This window comes from Poecilia reticulata, chromosome 3 (assembly GCF_904066995.2).
Source record: "Poecilia reticulata chromosome 3, P_reticulata-male-v2, whole genome shotgun sequence".
In the NCBI taxonomy this organism is placed as follows: Eukaryota; Metazoa; Chordata; class Actinopteri; order Cyprinodontiformes; family Poeciliidae; genus Poecilia; species Poecilia reticulata.
In genome coordinates, this window is record NC_088832.1 from 10453188 (window position 1) to 10470444 (window position 17257).

Sequence of the window (17257 nt, forward strand, 5' to 3'; positions counted from 1 at the left end):
GTCCCGGGGCCTTTCTTCTGCTCTTCTGCTATTCCTCACATCGCTCTGCAGGTTTTCCATAGAATTTGGCTTTGGTATAAGAAGGCTATGTTTTAAACTTTTTCTATTTTCTGGTGTGCTGACATATTTCTGTGTTTATTAGGCCATAAAATGTAGATAATTCTCTTGCTGAAAGACCCAGGGATTTTTCCATTTCATTTTGATAGGGGGTGCAAGATTGTTATTCAATACTTCTTGGCATTTTATGAGTTTTGAGATATTTAGGCTCCCTTGCCAGCAGAATGGCAAGGGAGCACATTAAGCAGATTAGTATGGGTCTTCCTCCACCACGGTCACCAGTGGCTTAATATCTGTTTTATTTATACTCCTGAAGAACAGAAAGTAGATTAATTGGACACTGAACAGAAAGTAGTATAGAAAGAATGTATAAAAACATTCTTTTGATTTATAGATTTTTAAAAGGCATGTTTAGAGTTTGCAAGGCCCCCATAAAGCTTCTTATAGAAGCTTTATGGGGGCTTTATGTTTCCTTTGAGAGTTGGACTCCGCCAAGGCTGCCCTTTGTCTGATCCCAGTCTATTAGATATATTTATTTATTAATACACAATTTTTCACACCCTAAATGTACCCAAATTAATAATCAGATCCTCCCACCCCCATTTTTTTTATTGATTATTTTGCTGCAGAGGGAAAAGACAGATTTAAGACTTAGGGTGTACACATATCACTTGTTTACCAATGAAAGCTGTACCTGCTTTCATTGGTAAATGAAAAGAATAATCAATTGTAATTAAAGATTATAAACAATTTGTAAGGCAATGCTTATGTTTATTTTCTTTATTTTAATTATTTATTAAACATTTTCTTGGAAGTAAATCTGATTTCTTGGTAGTGTAATATGAGAAAATTAAGCAAAAATAACAAAATAATATTGTACATTTGCAAATAAAGATTCTTATAGAAGCTTTATGCTTCACATAAGGGTTTTGTAGCTTTTTGACAGACAAAAAAAAAGTCCGTGAAAGTTGTTTACCTGATCCTGAACAAGAGGCACTGTAAACGGTTTTTCTAGGTGGGGGCGGGACTTCCTCCTTTGCTCGGCGTCTGATTGGTTGACGTCCATGACTACCGGAAAAACGTTTCATAAGAGGGAACATTTCAAATCGTGAACAAGAGGCGCTTCTGAGCAGCTGAGAGGAATTTCATTATACAAACAATGCAGCGAGCTGGGTCAGTATTACACTTACCTTTTTAAAAATTTCAACATGTGTTCATAAATTATGACCAGAGTTAGAATCACACTTGGAGCTTATTTTAAGTTTAGGATTTTTGTTTCCCAGAAAATGTCTTAGCTCCTTATTGTAAACAGATTAGCTACAAGTCGTTAGCTACAATTACGGTTGATAAACTGCCAACCTTCTTCTGTGATCCCAGGACCCATTCTCTAGCAGTCTGATGTTTAAAACTGTATTGAACAAAGATATTGTTAAGCTATACTCGGCTGGTGAGCATAAATTTAACTTCATATTTTTATCGATACCAAGCGGCACATGCGCTTCCTAGCTTACGGTCAGAATGACAAAAAGTTAGCGGTGACTCGATCTCTGTTAGGATTCCGCTGAAATGTTTTTCTTAACTTGTTTGATGGTCCACATGTAGTGAATTGTAGTAGCTTTTGTCTGATACTAACTGAGTTGCTTTGTCGCAGGAAAGGGAGGACTCCTCGAAGGCCCAAAAAGCCAAGCAACATAGAGAAAGATCCTGTGGGGGTATGTGACTCTCAGCAGAAATCTGGAGGATTACTTACATGGAGCAAAGTTAAAACAAGACGCTGCTTTACCAGCTAGTTGCTCATTTTCCGATCCAGCTTTTCTTAAGTTGCTGGTCATGCATAGAAATATTCATCTTTTTTGCCGTGACTTTAGAAGAGTGGCACCTAAAGTCAAATAAATCAACATTAACGTATTTAAAATTCAAATGCTTCATTTTACCAACAATGTAACAAAGTTTGTTATGTGGCATAACATATTTTTTAATAATTATATAAAATATATTCATTTTCAAAAATACAATGTATTATTAATGTGGCTACAGATATTCCACTTTGACAAATGGGCATCTATTTACATACTTTATTTTTCCAAAAAGAACTGAACTAACATAAAACATATTCTCTTAGCTACACATTCAGATGGTTTCGATTTATATTTGACTTTGGGAATTGTTCTCTACATTTTACCTTAGTAGTTGATTAGTTAAAGTAATATGAAATGTATATTGGATACTTCGAATTACATTAAGGTAACATAGAATATATATTTTTAAAAACTACTTATTCCAGGTTTACTGTCGCATCCGTCCACTTGGTGGAGAAGATGAGGAATGCTGCGTTGAGATGATCAGCAGCTCCACGATTCAGCTTCATGCTCCTGATGGACTGAAAGCAAACCGCAATGGTGAATACAAGGAGGTATGTATGTTACATATGAAGTAAATTATCTCGCTCTTGTCATTATTTGACAAAAAATGGCTAAATTGGACCTAGACTGTATATGAAATTACAGTCACTATGACGAGGAGTGCAATATTGCATTTGAAATGACTGTCTGATTTTTCAAGTTCTATACATTCAAGGAAAAACAAAAATATTATATTTAAAGAGAAGCTAAAGTGGATGGCATTGGACAAAACATTGTGATAAAATTAAGATTATTTACTGTTATTTCAGTAATTTTACGACTGAATGCTTTCCTAGTGCCGCACCCGAGGCTAAATAAACATACAGGAAAAAAGTATGCACTGCTGATGAGTTGTCTGACCAAACATCAACAACTCTCTCCACTGTAACAAATTTAACATGGTTATTTTTTGAGGGTTTATTGGATGATGTTGATTTTCCATTTGTCTCTCCTGTAGACGCAATACTGCTTTAAGAAGGTGTTTGGTATTAAAACAACTCAAATCGAGCTGTTTGAAGATGTCGCCAAGACACTCATTGAGGACCTCATTCACTGTAAAAACGGTAGGTGAACTGGGACTTCAAAGCAGGTTTTTTTTTAACAGATAAGTCATTCAGTTATGTAAAGTGTCAAATGTTTGCATTTTGTCAACATTTGAGTCAATAAGATTTTTTGCTGCAAGGTATAAAACACTTATGTTATAAATTCAGTCATTCAGCTCTTATATATATTTATATGTATATATATATAGTAGATTACAAATGCCCAATTTCTTGGCTATTTGTTTAGTTACCTGTTTGAAGTGAAGTAAGAGTATATTTCTCAAGCATTCTTTAATAAAGCTTAAAAATAGAGTTTTTATGTCTTTCTGCTTGGTAATTATATTCTTTCATGCTCAAGATTAAATTAATGGCAAGTGTAATTTTTGTTTTGATTTGACTGGGCCATTCCCAATATGGTCACCTCGACTTTCTTTATGAAATATGACTGTGTCGGCAGGCTTGCTGTTTACGTACGGTGTGACAGGAAGTGGTAAAACGTACACCATGACCGGCTCGCCTGGAGAAGGTGGACTCCTTCCTCGTTCTCTAGACATGCTCTTCAACAGCATCGGGCCTTTTCAGGCCAAAAGATTTGTAAGATAAATTATGGCTTATATGTTTGATCTCTCAAAACGTTTGAGGCAGGTTTATTGAAGTGCATGTGTCTCTTTAGGTATTTAAACCCGATGAGAAAAACGGAATCGAGGTTCAGAACCAGCTTGACGCTCTGCTCGAGAGACAGAAGAGAGACAGTCAGCTGTCTGTTCCCAAAACGCCGTCTTCCAGGTTACCTGAGTGATTCTGGAGTGCTATCCTCATTTTTTTTTTTTTCGGCACTACGGTTTCTGGCTCATCAAGCTGGTTTCTTTTCATTTTTGATTGTAGGCAGCGGGTGGATCCGGAGTTTGCGGATATGATCAACCCAGACCAAGCGTGTAAATTCGAGGGCGTCGACGAAGACTGCTGCTACAGCGTATTCGTGTCCTACATTGAAATCTACAACAACTATATCTATGACCTCCTTGAAGATGCTCCATTTGATCCAATCAGACCAAAGTAAGACAGTTTAAAATTAGTTGATGCTTTTCTTCTTTACAGATGAGTTTTTTTTTTTGTAGTCTATAAAATCTAAATTTGACAAATGACCAATCCCCGCTTTCGATAGGTGGCTTGACGGAAACACACCAGTACGGAACAAAGAGTTCATGTATGTGGCCCAGTAATGCAGATTAGCTCTTTAATTTCCCCTCCATTTACTGTTTGTTCATACATGAACCCTGGCTGTAGCCGATTGGTTGCATAGGTCTGTTTCCATCCCTTTAACCCATTGTCTGGTCTTAAGTGACGACTCCCAACTAGCTCTGTGAGACGTTTGTGGCTGTTGTCTTGTTAACGCTGCTCCTCATTGTTACTGATGAGGACACAGACGATGCCTCTGAATGGCTTGAATGCTGCTGCGCATACCTGATGTGCTCGTTCCCCCTGAATGACTTGTCTCCATAGATCTTTTGTTCTAACATCGCATAAAATGTTTGGTATTGAGCTTTGCAGCTTGGCTTATGAAAGCAGAGGATTATTATTTTACAGTGTTCATATCACACATTGTTGTTGTTTTCATTACCGTCACGTTTCAGGCCGCCTCAGTCAAAGATTCTGCGTGAAGATCAGAATCATAACATGTATGTGGCCGGCTGCACAGAAGTCGAAGTCAAATCCACAGAAGAGGCTTTTGAAGTCTTCTGGAAAGGCGAGTGAAGGTTTTATGTATCGGTGCAGCAGTTATGCCATTTTATACATTTTCCTTTACTCAGAAATTGACTAGTTTGTAGCAAATTTACGCATTTAAAACATCCCTGTCTGTTTTATTTTTTTGTATATATATATTTTAATTCTTCTTGCCAGAATCAATAGACTTTTTGATGTTTCATGTTGCAACTCTTTAGTTATTTATTTTATTTATTTGTTTAGGACAAAAGAAGAGACGGATAGCGAATACTGAGCTCAACCGAGAGTCCAGTCGCTCCCACAGTGTGTTCACAGTGAAGCTGGCCCAGGCTCCTCTAGATGCTGATGGGGACCATATACTGCAGGTGATTGGCTGCTAAAGTTGTCCATTTTAATTTCTTATACAACTGAAATAAAACGCTATTAAACAGGAGAGCAGTTAATTACCAATAATGTGCAAATGTATGCGTTTCTTACACAGAGTGAGGACAGAGATGTTGATTTGAGACTTGATGATGTCACATCCTAAAGGATGACTTTCCTACTTTTCTTGAGCTGTAAAAAGTAGAACTTGTATTTTCTATTTGCTGCTCAAACAGGACAAAAGCCAGGTGAATGTGAGCCAGTTGTGCCTGGTTGACTTGGCGGGCAGCGAACGCACCAACAGGACCAGAGCGGAGGGAAGTCGCCTTCGAGAAGCAGGTCCGTTTTAAATCGTTTCAGCTCATTTCCAATCGTAAAAATAAGTCAGTTGGGCATGATGATTTTTTTTATTTTAATTTTTTTTTTCTTCTTTTTTGCTTTTTACTTTTGTATGTTTGAAATAAATGAAAAAAAAAAACCCAAACATTTTTACGTCTCTCCCCAAACAGTTTCAGAATTCATTCAATTCTGACATTTTATTTTCTATGTTTAATCTGCAGGTAACATCAACCAGTCCTTGATGACCCTGCGGACATGCATGGAGGTCCTGCGTGAAAACCAAATGTGTGGAACTAATAGGGTTTGTATCTCAACAATGAACCGTTTCTATCTCCGTTTCTGGTTCGCTACCTTGCTCTGTAACCTCTATTGTTTCAACTTTCTTTAATTTTCTATTCACTCTCTCTCATACTCTTCATGTTTTCTTCAGATGGTGCCCTACCGAGACTCTAAAGTCACACATTTGTTTAAAAACTACTTTGACGGAGAAGGAAAAGTCAGGATGGTTGTCTGTGTTAACCCCAAAGCTGAGGATTATGAAGAAACCTTGGTAAGCGTCTCCGGTTTGTACAAGTCCTGCTTGACTTTGGAGTCTTTCCTGTATTTGGCAAAATGTTAGCTGCTTAGGTAGCATACACAAGTTATTTTTAAAACTGTTACAGTTGAAACATTTTTGGATTTAATTTAGCCTCCATTTGCAACCTAGCAGTTTAGCTTCATATAAGTGTTGCACTGTGTGTGCTGCAGCTGGTAATGCGCTTTGCTGAGATGACCCAGGAAGTGGAGGTGGCTCGGCCGGTGGACCGTCCGATCTGTGGCCTGACACCGGGACGCAGGCAGAGGAACCAGGCTTTCAAGGATGAGTTGTCACGCCGACTGGAAGAAAGAGGGGGACCAGTTAATGGAGGTAAACCATCCCTCAGATTTGTACTTCTCTGCAGATTAGAGCCTTATCACTTAAAATCATGTGGATTGTGTCGTTTTAGACTAGCTTACTCCTTATAAAATGAGCAGCAAAACCAAAACTCTTTCTCATGGTTTAATGTCATCTCCTGTAAAGATCCAGTTCAGCTGAACCAGCTCATTGAAAGCCTCCCGCCTCTGCCTCCTTGTGAGCTCTCGGATCCCTCTGATGATCAGACGTTGCCCCGTCTGATGGAGGTTCTGGAAAGACGGTACCGTATCCGTCAGAAGATGACTGAACAGTTCAATCAGACTGGTAAGATTTATATTTTGTGAACCTACAGATTGTCATACGAGTGTTTTTGGGCATAAATGACTTAAAAAAAATCTAAGCAGGAAATGTTGAGATGAATTTTGTAAATCTTTGTTTTATTATTATTTTTCAGCAAATAATATGAAGTTCACGCTCCAGCAGTTTGAGAGTCAGTTCAGTTCCAAGGAGAACGTACTGCATGATCAGCGAAGCAAACTGGGGGAGAAAGACAAAGTCATCACAAACCAGAGGACGGAGATTGAACGACTGGAAAAAAAATCCAAGACTTTAGAATACAAGGTCTTGATCTTTCTACATTTTGTTGAAGCAATTTGACATTTGTAAGCCGACTTTGTCCTCACTCCCGAGCCTCCTCTGCAGATTGACATCCTGCAGAAAACGACAGAGATGTACGAGCAGGACAAACGCTCTCTGCAGCAGGAGCTGGAGAGCAGAGAGCAGAGACTGCAGAAGGAGTTGGCCGAGAGGAGGCGCATGGAGCAGCGGATGCAGGGCGTGGTGACGGACACCAAGCTCAAATGGGAGAGGGAGTGTGTAAGTAGAACAACATGGACGCTCCGATATACACTGGACTTCTAACAGAGCTAACAACATTAACTTAATGAGTATATCTGCCAAACTATTGACAAGGTTTTTTTTTTTTTTTTGGCATTTTTGTAAAAAAAACAACAAAATTTCTTTATAAACAGACATGCCTGGATGAATTTTTAATTTTTAAAATGTAAAGTAAAACTCCTAGTACAAGAATAGGATAATTGATTTTTATTATTTTGTAGTCTCATCATGTCCGGTTTTTATAAACCTTTTGGTGTTTAATCTCACTGTAGAGATTGGCAATTAGGCATTGGTGATTTATTAAGATCAACACACATCTGCCTTAGTTAATTGTATGTTCTCTTGTTGTTTTTTCCATTTTGAAAAGTCTAGAAATGTAGAAGTTCCCAAATGTTACTAGTTCACTTAAAAAAAAAAAAAAGTAATAAAAATACTTAAATGAATTTTGTAGGAACAGGGTATTTATTTTCACTGAATGAGGGGAAACTTTAATTAAAGGTTAGACTTTTCTAAATTTTCATTGTGAGATTGCCGTTGCTATAGCAATGCTATCAAAAGTAAAAGGCACTGTGAAACAGAGGGTCAAGCTTGTGTTAGAAACTGAGAACTGCAGTGTTTTCAACAACTGTGACGTTTTGTTTGCCCACAGTGTTAACATTTAGAGAAAAGTACATGCTCTGTTTAACAGGGTAAGAAAATGAGAAACTATTAAACAGTTAAAATCTGGTTAGAAAGTTTTAAAGGGCACATTTGACCAATTATTTCAGTACCACTACATGTTTTTTAGTCAATGATCATAAAAAAAAGCAATCTGTCTTTACCAATACTTGCGACCATTAGATACTCAACATAAGTAGATGGCAAGAAACAAAATGGATGATTTTGCAGATATTAAAGCACATCCCTGACCTGCATCTGAGTTTTGCTTAGTTTTTTTTTTACTTAATCTGTCTTCAGACTGACAACTGTGAAATTTCTTAATTTTGATAAGTTTAATTGCTGATTAAATCCAGTTCAGTAGAAAGTGTGCCAGTGTGGATTTCAGCCTATCGATTGATGCGTCTCTAGTTACGATGTTTGGCGATTTGGGTATAATTTCCTCATCAGTGTTGAATCAGTACGGCACATGCGGTTATTGAGTCACTCTGACTTGCCGCCAATCTAAGGTTTAATGGTTAGACGGGTATGAAATGTGTTCTGAATACGCTGAAAAATCGTTATCGTTTCCCGATTTTGTATTTTTATTTTTTTTTAGGAGAGGCGCGTGAACGCCAAGCAGCTGGAGCTGCAGAACAAGTTGTGGGTGAAGGACGAGAAGCTGAAGCAGTTAAAAGCCATCGTGACGGAGAATGGCGGCGCTAGCGGTGGTCCCACTGAGCCGCCGAGGAAGCCCGAGAGACCCTCCAGAGAGAGGGATAGAAACGTTGCTCAGAAGAGCTCAGCTTCTCCTACGCCTCTCTCTGTAAGTCCGTTACTTCACACTGCAGCCCGTCCCACCAGTGGGACTCCACTAATCTCTATTAACTCAACACAATGTGGAGATTTTGCATGCCACTAATAATTATTGTGATCCAGTTAACTGGGATACGCTGCTGTCCACACCAGCTGTTTCTGTTGTGTGTGTGTGTGTGTTTTGTTGTTTGTGTATTTCTGCTTTCCTTTAATTCATAGCACTCACCACACCTTGCCTCATTCCCCGACTTTGCAGGATTTAGGCCAAACGCCTCTCAGCCAAAACCGAGCCAGTGTTAGGGGAGTTCAGGACCCCGTGCCCACCTCCGCTTCCTCTTCCTCCTCATCCTCTTCATCCTTCCCCTCAGTCGCCTCCTGCATTTCAGATTGGGAGCAGAGGTTCCCTTTAGACTCAGGCAGCCAGTCTAGACAACCAGGAACGCCCCAGTTTGGCAGCAGGACTCCCACCCCATGCCATGGAGCCAGCAGCGTGGGTCGCAGGAGAGGCCAGCGCTGGGCCCCAGAGACTGAGGCCCCTCATGCAGCGTCTGTCTATGAGCTAAACAAAGAGGCAGTCACAAGGGTTAGTGTGTTAGTAGCTGTCCTAAAAAAAAGTCTTCAACTCTTCGCTTCAAGCCTGTAGCGTCGGCTTTGTCTTGGTGCAGAGCAGCTATCGTGGAGTGTGCGTGTTTAGTAGAAACATTGGCGTAGACTAGAATTCCTGCTTTCTGCTCTTAGATGAGTAGATCTTTGAAGCTTTCATTTGCGTCGTCTTTCCCTTTACGACCGCTCGCTAACTTTGCTGTTCCTGCATTGCATGCTGCGTTCCAGAGTAGTTTCCTTTTTAATGTTGCACTGTTGACTTGAAGATGTGTATTTAGTAAAATACACATCTTTCTGGTAAGTAGCAATAGCAGCATCACCAAAGCTCCTTGTAAGTGTACTACATACATCATCATCATTTTTGTAAAATGGATAATTCAAAAAATGGGGTGTAGATGACAACCTCTGTAGCTTAAGGAATTTGGAAAAATGAAGGTTTTGGATGGAAGCTGAAAGATACAGTTTTGGATATTACATTCCAGGTGTCATGAATTCACACTTTAATAATATATATAATAATAATATATTTATATCTAATAATATATTTAGTCTGTTTGATTGGATGACTTCTAGTGTTGTGCAGCTCTAGGCCTGAGATGGTTCAGTTCAATCTGAGTGATGGTAAAAAGCAAAGATGGTTGATAAACACCATCAATAAAAATGATGCATGTCTGCTCTCGCTCAAAATTTCCTCTAAAAAGTAAAGTCCAGTTAAATAACACTACAGGGTTTTTAAAATAAATGGCAACGTTTGCGTGATCTTTTCAGACCAGAGTGTAACGATCATATCTAGATGATCCACCATCAAAACTTCGAACCAGAGATTTTGTCAAGGTTGAATTTTGAGTAAAATAACAAAGTACTCACTTATAGATTTATTCATTTTGTCACATTTGTTCTTTATCATCAAACATATTTTAAAACATTAGCTTGGTTATATAGAAAATGCAGTTTTTAAATTAAAATCTCATTTGTTAAGAAGGACAAAACCTATCCAGACCAGCCTGCTTCCCGAATACATTTGCAAGAGTTGGCAGTGACTCTTTGCAGAATCATTTTAATTCATTCAGATTTGAATAGCCTGCTTAAGGCAATTCCACAACATTTGAAAAAGGATTTAAGGACAGTCTTTGACTAGGCCACTCCAAACCCCTTCCTGTTTTTTTTCTTTTTGAGCCTTTCAGAAGTGGACGATTACAACAGAAGTAGAAGATTACAACAGTTTCACACCAGTTATAATCTGACTCACACTTTTCAGAAAGTTCCACTGTTGTCTCTTCAGTGCACAGAATAATTTTTGAAAACTTGCTTTCCGCCACATCATGAATCTATTGTAACGCCTACAGAATTATGTGCCAGTTGCTCTTGGAATAGATAATTTTGGCTTGTTCCTTTGCATGCTAACCATCCTTTAGTTCAGTGATCTTTGCATGCTGAATCTCACTCTTGAGGAAATGTCCTGTGATTAGAGGAAAGTATTGCTGACTCGTCTTTTCTGGAAATGCAATTGGAATGATTTTCACACAAATGCAAAATGCATTTCTAAACAAATCCATCTATTGACACCTTATTCTACTTCCAGCAATACTGTTCTTTTCACAAGAAGCTAACCCTCTTTAACGATCCCTTCCCTGCTGACCACTGCACACCTTTTTAAAAATGGACCACATGTAAATAACCGATTTTTGTTTCTCACTTTGGGATCACCAGACGGTTCCTCCGGTTCATCCAATGCACAGGCGCTCACACTCTGCGGGTGGGGAGAAATGGGTAGACCACAAACCGGCCTCTAATTTGGATCTAGACACTGTAATGCAGCCAATCATACCCAATGCGATCAAGGTGTCAACCCCGAACGAGAAAGCTCTGTCTAAATGCCACAGATATGTGCTTAGACACCAAGAGCTTGCCTCTGACGGGGAGATCGAGACCAAATTGATAAAGGTAAAGCTACTTGATTTGCTTAACTTGACATTTTTGTGCATGGATTTGACAATTCAGCCTATTCGCATCTGGCGAAACCTTCCTTATCGGGGTCTTGATTTGATTAATAATCAGCCTGTCTTACTCCCCCCAACCCCCCAACAGACTCATATTGATTTTTTTTATTTCACTCCAACAGGGCAATGTTTTTAAGACCAGAGGTGGAGGACAAGCAGTGGAGTTCACTGATATTGAGACTCTAAAGCAAGAAGGCCCAACAGCACCAAGGTAAAGGTCTTTGAACGAATCCCACAGATTAGCGTTGCGTTACACTGCGACTGTTTTAATGGCTGCCGATCATTAGATTCTTACCATGTTGATGTGGGACATAAAGACAAGTTCAACATCCATCTAATTGTTCCAGTCTTTTTAAACGATGTATTTGAAAATTGTTGAGTTTTGCTTTGTCCAAGTTACTAATAGAGGCACTTTGTGTTTTGTTTGGCTTTAGTCGGAAAAGGCGATCCGGCTCTGGAGAGGGACCGGCTCAAGCAGACGACATTGAAAACAGGGTGAGCGCAAATAAATGTTTGAGCTTACTGATTTTTGTTCAATAAGTATTTTGTATATAATGCTGTTCTATGCATATTGTTGTTAGAATAACTCTCGTTTTCCCCCCCCCTGTTAAAGCCTCCAGTGGCAAACATCAGTTCAAGCCATGGGTATCAAAAGTAAGCAAAACAATGCGTCGATTGTATGTCTAGTTTATCAAAATCAGTTTTATTAATGTTTGTTTTCTTCTAGACGGAGAAGACCTTAAGGTGCTGCAAAGATTTTTTTTCTTTCTCTTCCCTAAACACTCCAACTGTTACCTGTCAAATCAGTAAAGAGGGAACTATGCATCTGACTGTTGTAGGACTTTTCTATTTCTGATTATATTAAACTTTACTATGGTGCAATTATAATTTAATCATTGGTATATAAAGTGTTTTAGTTATTTGTTGGCCGTTTCCTACAAATAAGTGCTTTTTTAATTGCTCTTTGAATGCTGGAATCCCTTCTGAGAGGTGGTTAATGACCACATACGTGCTGACTGACAGTACCTCGTCTCTTGTCTGCTTTATGCTGCCACCCAAAGTATCTGTTGTGAAAATGTTTGTTTTGTTTTGTTGTTGTTTTTTTTTTTTGCTTATTTTTTCCTCACGTCTTTTGATGTATTAAATGTCGGTGTTGATGTGCACCTCTGATCGCAAAAAACTTTTTAGGATTTTCAGCACTTGGACCTGCAGATGTAAAAATGCTGTGCTGTCATGCAGAGCAGCTGACCCCCTGTAAATAACCTTTTTATCTTTCCTAAACAAGTGTAGCACACTAGGATTTTTTGGTGGCATTAAATTTTATTGGCACACTATATTGTAATTACTATTTTGTGCACAGAGTGATTTTTGTGTTTGTTTTATTTTCGGACCTGGAACCATCCCGAGCTCGGTTTGTGTGGTTTTAACCTTGTTTGGAATGGTTTCAGGTCTGGAAGTAAAGTTGAGTAAAGCTCCGTCACATCTATACATGCAAATGTATTGGAAATGGTGCAAAATTAATTACAAATCAAAATTAAAAAATGTTTTTTCAAATTTATTGTGAAAGGTGAATGTTTTTTTTCTTTTTTTTAAATTGCACTAATCTTGATCTTCAGAATAAAACATGTCAAAACATCTTGTAAAGAAGTCATTAAACTCATCCATGAGCCACATTATCAACATTTCAGTGTGAGAACTTCTTCCCGCTTTGACTAATCTTACACCCTCTTGAATGGTAGTTTCCCATTTTCTTTCATGGCTTTCTGGATTTGGTTTTCATTCTGAACCACATTCAGATTTCCAGAAGACTTCCCTTACTTCCAGCTTGAACAGAGTCTACAGCCTTCATCTTTAAATCAGGCTCATCTGTCTGAAACTTGTTTTTCCTCAGAATGAAAAAGCTCACTGAAGTCCACACTGCTAGTTTGAACGTGCCTCTTATAGTTGATGATTCATTTACACAGAATCAGCAGCATCTGTGTAATGTCTGTTGATTTTCTATTACACTACTAGTTGTAAATGATTTTCCCTGTAGAAATGAATTTCTCCCAAAAACAGTGCTTGATCGGGCGAGTGCAATTTTGAACATGTGTACATATGTACCATGCCGTTTCTTCATGTCAAAGTGAAAAGATTTTCATTATTGAAGTATATAAAATCAGCCTTCTGCATTCATTGACAAACCTATTAGAACAACAGTGTTAAGGAAGAAGCTATTTTTCTTTTAGTCCTGAACTTGATAAAGATTTACACTCTCATATTGTATGTTTTCTTGTCTTTGACATTTTAATGAGTGAATAACAAACATACATTTATCAGTTTACACATTTATACTAGTGAAAACAAGACATGGATAACTAATTTCTACACAAGGCAAAGTGTGTTTTAAACTACTTGCATTTGTTTATCAAATGTTTGAGTTGCTGATGATCGTAGTCATGGAGGTTTTTCTTTGTAAATACATGCTGAGGTTCCAATTTATAGGGCAGCTTTTTCTCAATGTTCAATCTTATGCAACTCAAAAAACAAGTGTATGTATATATATATAACATTTACCAGGGAATATAATGAGTGCAGAGGCTGAATTGACTGTTTTTTTTCATGTTAGTTTTGCTAAATATGCAGCTCTGGAAAAAATGAAGAGATCACTGCACTGAACCCCATTGAAAACATCACCGTTATTCCACCAAATATTGGTTTCTGAACTCTTTCTGAGTTAAAAAAAAATGAATATAATGAATCATTTTTTTATTTTTGCATTATTTGAGGTCCGAAAGCACGGCATATTTTTTATTTTGACCATCTTTCAGTTTTCTGCAAGCAAATACAAAAGTTTTGCTTGGGGTTTCAGAGACATGTCAGTAGCTAATAGAATAACAGAACAATGTCTGTTCTGCTCATATACCTATAAAAAGTAAAATCAAAGAAACTGATCATTTTAAGTAGTCTCTTTTTTTAGAGCCATGTATCGGTAAAACATACCCAAGAAAAAGTGATAAAAGAAAATATGAAGTTTTCACATCATTATCCTGGAAAAGATGAACTGGTTCATTCACTGGTAGAAGCAGACAAAGTAGAGGTCAAACTCATTTCCTTCTATGCTTTTGAGTTGAGGGCCCCTTTCAGGTTCAGTGCACAGTTTGCTCTACTGACAAGTGCACACTTGTTTATGCAGCTTATGCGTGTTTTTGTCTGTCAGCAGGGAAGGAAGGTCAGACGGAATCACATGATGAGGTGGAGGTGTAAACACGGCCTTACTGCTGCTTAGAATAATGTCGACTTGCTCCGCTTCTCTGTCGGATTGTAGAAACTGATGGATTTAGTTGTCTGTAAGCTCTGAACAGCAGATGGCGCTACATACCTGCAAAACCCTGCAGCTCCCAAAAACTCTTGTACATGATTATCTGCTTCTTTTTTTTTGCTGTAATTCTTCTAACCTGTGAAAGATTTAGCCTCGCCTTACTGTAGGCCTGAGCTGAGGCAATAGTGCATTTCCCGCCCGCCTATTAATTTGCAGCCGTTTCCTTCTCCTGTGTCTGATATCATTTCACAGTGAATGCCTGGACAACCTGGCAGATGAGGTCACTGAGTTGGCGTGCAACATTTCTGCCTGGAAAACGAGTTGTCATTTACGTGTCCCGAAGTCTGAAATCGCAGCCATTTTGCTTCACGGCAAATGAAGCTGAAAAGTATGAGCTCTAATGTGCACTTTGCAAATTGACAACAGAAGGCATTTCTACAGCTGGAATTTGTAGAACTGTTTTTTTATTCTTTTTCCAATCATTTAGTTTAATTTTGTATGGACTCACTATCATTTTTCTATTACAAATGTTGAGTTCTATTTTTTTTTTCACTGCCACTGAATCTTGCTGTTACTCGTATGAGACACGACGTAGTTCACCGGTGTACAAAATGTGAAACCTGAGACAATGAGAGCACTGAAACTAAAGCATATTTTTCCCAAACTGCTCTGTCCTCACTTGCTGCAGCGGTGATGTGGGTTCTGTTTTGTGGGCCGTCCGCTTTGCAGAGTGGTTGGAAGTGGTCTAAATGTGGGGAAACGGCTATCGGCAACCCTCAGCCTTCTCAAAATATTGACGTTTCCTCCCCTGCCTGTGTAACTAGTCAGTCTTTAAGCATTGTCAGGGTAAATACTTCACGACAGCACGCAACACTAAATGGCTTCTCTGGCTCAAACACTTGCTAATGGCTTTGTAAACACAGCTCCTCTTACACATTGTGGACTCATTGTGTTTGCTTTGGTAGGTTGTAACACAATGGTCACCTATCTTGTGCACAGCTGTGAGAAGAAAGCACCGGATTTCATGTCTGCAGCTCGGGTAATTTTATTTCCACTGTAGAGCTTACGTTTCTGGGCATAAGTTTACATGCTGTCCTCATGGGCATGAAATGATAACACATTTTCATATATATTTTTTAACACTGTTATTACTGTTTCAGGGATTGCTAAAAAATGGATGCACAAATTTGGATTTCCTCCAATAAGGAATGTGTCAAAATTATAGGTGTACCCACATTAATAAATGTATACATTTGTTTAGCATGTTTCATCTTGACTCTAGCATTTTGAGAATTGCTTGAAATTATGTTCCTGGAATATACACTGCTCAAAAAAATAAAGGGAACACTTAAACAACAACTGATTGACAACGGGGACCCTCGTCGGGTCAATCAGTGTTACTTCCTAAGTGGACAGTTTCATTTCACAGAAGTTTGATTTACTTGGAGTTATATTGTGTTGTTTAAGTGTTCCCTTTATTTTTTTGAGCAGTATACATTTCCTTCAAACTGGCTCCAGAAGACTTTCACAACTTTTATAAATCCTTGAAGTGCTCTCAAAAATTAGTCGGACATGGCATGATGGAGAAAGCAAATGGAGGTAAAAACCCATCCTAGTACCTTCAGCACCACGCTAGCATACATTTTAGGTAATTTTGTTAAAATTACGTGCTTAAATGTCCAAAGTACTTTTTAAAAATACGTTGCCAGTGAGTAAAGCTGTTAGACCAGCTTAGCTGTTCTGTGAATCACTGAACTAATATTTAGTTGTTTAATTTGAGAACTGCTTTGCCTTTGTTTAGCAGGAAGTCAGCCAACTTCCCTCACCTGAAGGAAGGTGTTCCAGGTTTTAGTAATGGAACTACATTCCAATATTCCTTTGGAAATTTTACATAAATTATCAGAATTCAAAGCCAGTGTTACTTTCGCTTTGTCAAAACAAGCAGAAAGGTGACTACAGTTGGTACAGTCCAAGTGTACTTGGTCATTTATCTGTCCAAATCACTATTTAATCATCAAAAGGACAAAAACGCATTTCATCTCGACTTGATCAGGTAACCATGACCAAAACAAACAGCAGTTACGCAAATACATACATGGTCAACATCTGTTAAAATTTGTCAAATTTTCTGTTTTCACACTTTGAATGTGATAAACTATGGCCAACACAGACTTGATGTATTCATGAAAATAAAATAAACCTGCAGATTAGACACTTGGCCCCGTTTGAGCATGGTGATGTACATTGATTCAGCGGCTCAGCGACACACAAGATGCTTTCTACAAACCAAACCAAACGTTGTTGGAATCGCAGAACATAAAGTTAATTAACACTTGATTCTCTAGCTGTGGATGATACCATACAATAAAATATCTACAAGTGACAATACATTAGTTGATAGGTTCATTTTATATTTTCTATCTTAAATATAAATTGGTTGTTGATTAAATGATTGAGAGCTATAGGGTTTGAAAGCTTTATCCTTACAGTAGAATGTTCTATTACTAATAGCCTTGTTAACTTAAATGTAACTTTAAGTTAACTTAAATTTTACTTTAAGTTAACAAGGCTATATAATAATAATAATAATAATAATAATAATAATAATAATAATAATAATAATAATAATAATAATAATGTGGATCAATTATTGTTAGATAACTATGAATTAAATCCTAAAA

The 17257-nt window shown here is 38.0% G+C and overlaps 1 protein-coding gene across 4 annotated transcripts; it reads left to right on the top strand.

Annotated features, from left to right (window-relative positions):
- The first annotated feature begins 1084 nt into the window (after positions 1-1084).
- LOC103462116 (kinesin-like protein KIF23) lies at positions 1085-12168 on the top strand. 4 transcript variants are annotated; one of them, XM_008404650.3, is made up of 23 exons: positions 1085-1230; positions 1709-1769; positions 2342-2470; positions 2917-3022; positions 3459-3595; positions 3675-3787; positions 3887-4057; positions 4636-4748; positions 4970-5091; positions 5326-5428; positions 5650-5729; positions 5859-5978; positions 6176-6335; positions 6489-6647; positions 6778-6944; positions 7026-7199; positions 8476-8682; positions 8929-9255; positions 10986-11219; positions 11398-11486; positions 11710-11770; positions 11889-11929; positions 12003-12168. In XM_008404650.3, the coding sequence occupies exons 1-23, from the start codon at positions 1217-1219 to the stop codon at positions 12016-12018; spliced, it is 2904 nt and encodes a 967-aa protein (XP_008402872.1). In that variant the 5' UTR covers positions 1085-1216; the 3' UTR covers positions 12019-12168. The 4 variants fall into 4 exon arrangements, with proteins under 4 accessions (XP_008402872.1, XP_017159304.1, XP_017159305.1 ...); XM_017303815.2 differs by lacking the exon at positions 10986-11219; XM_017303816.2 differs by lacking the exon at positions 8929-9255.
- Positions 12169-17257: the final 5089 nt, after the last annotated feature.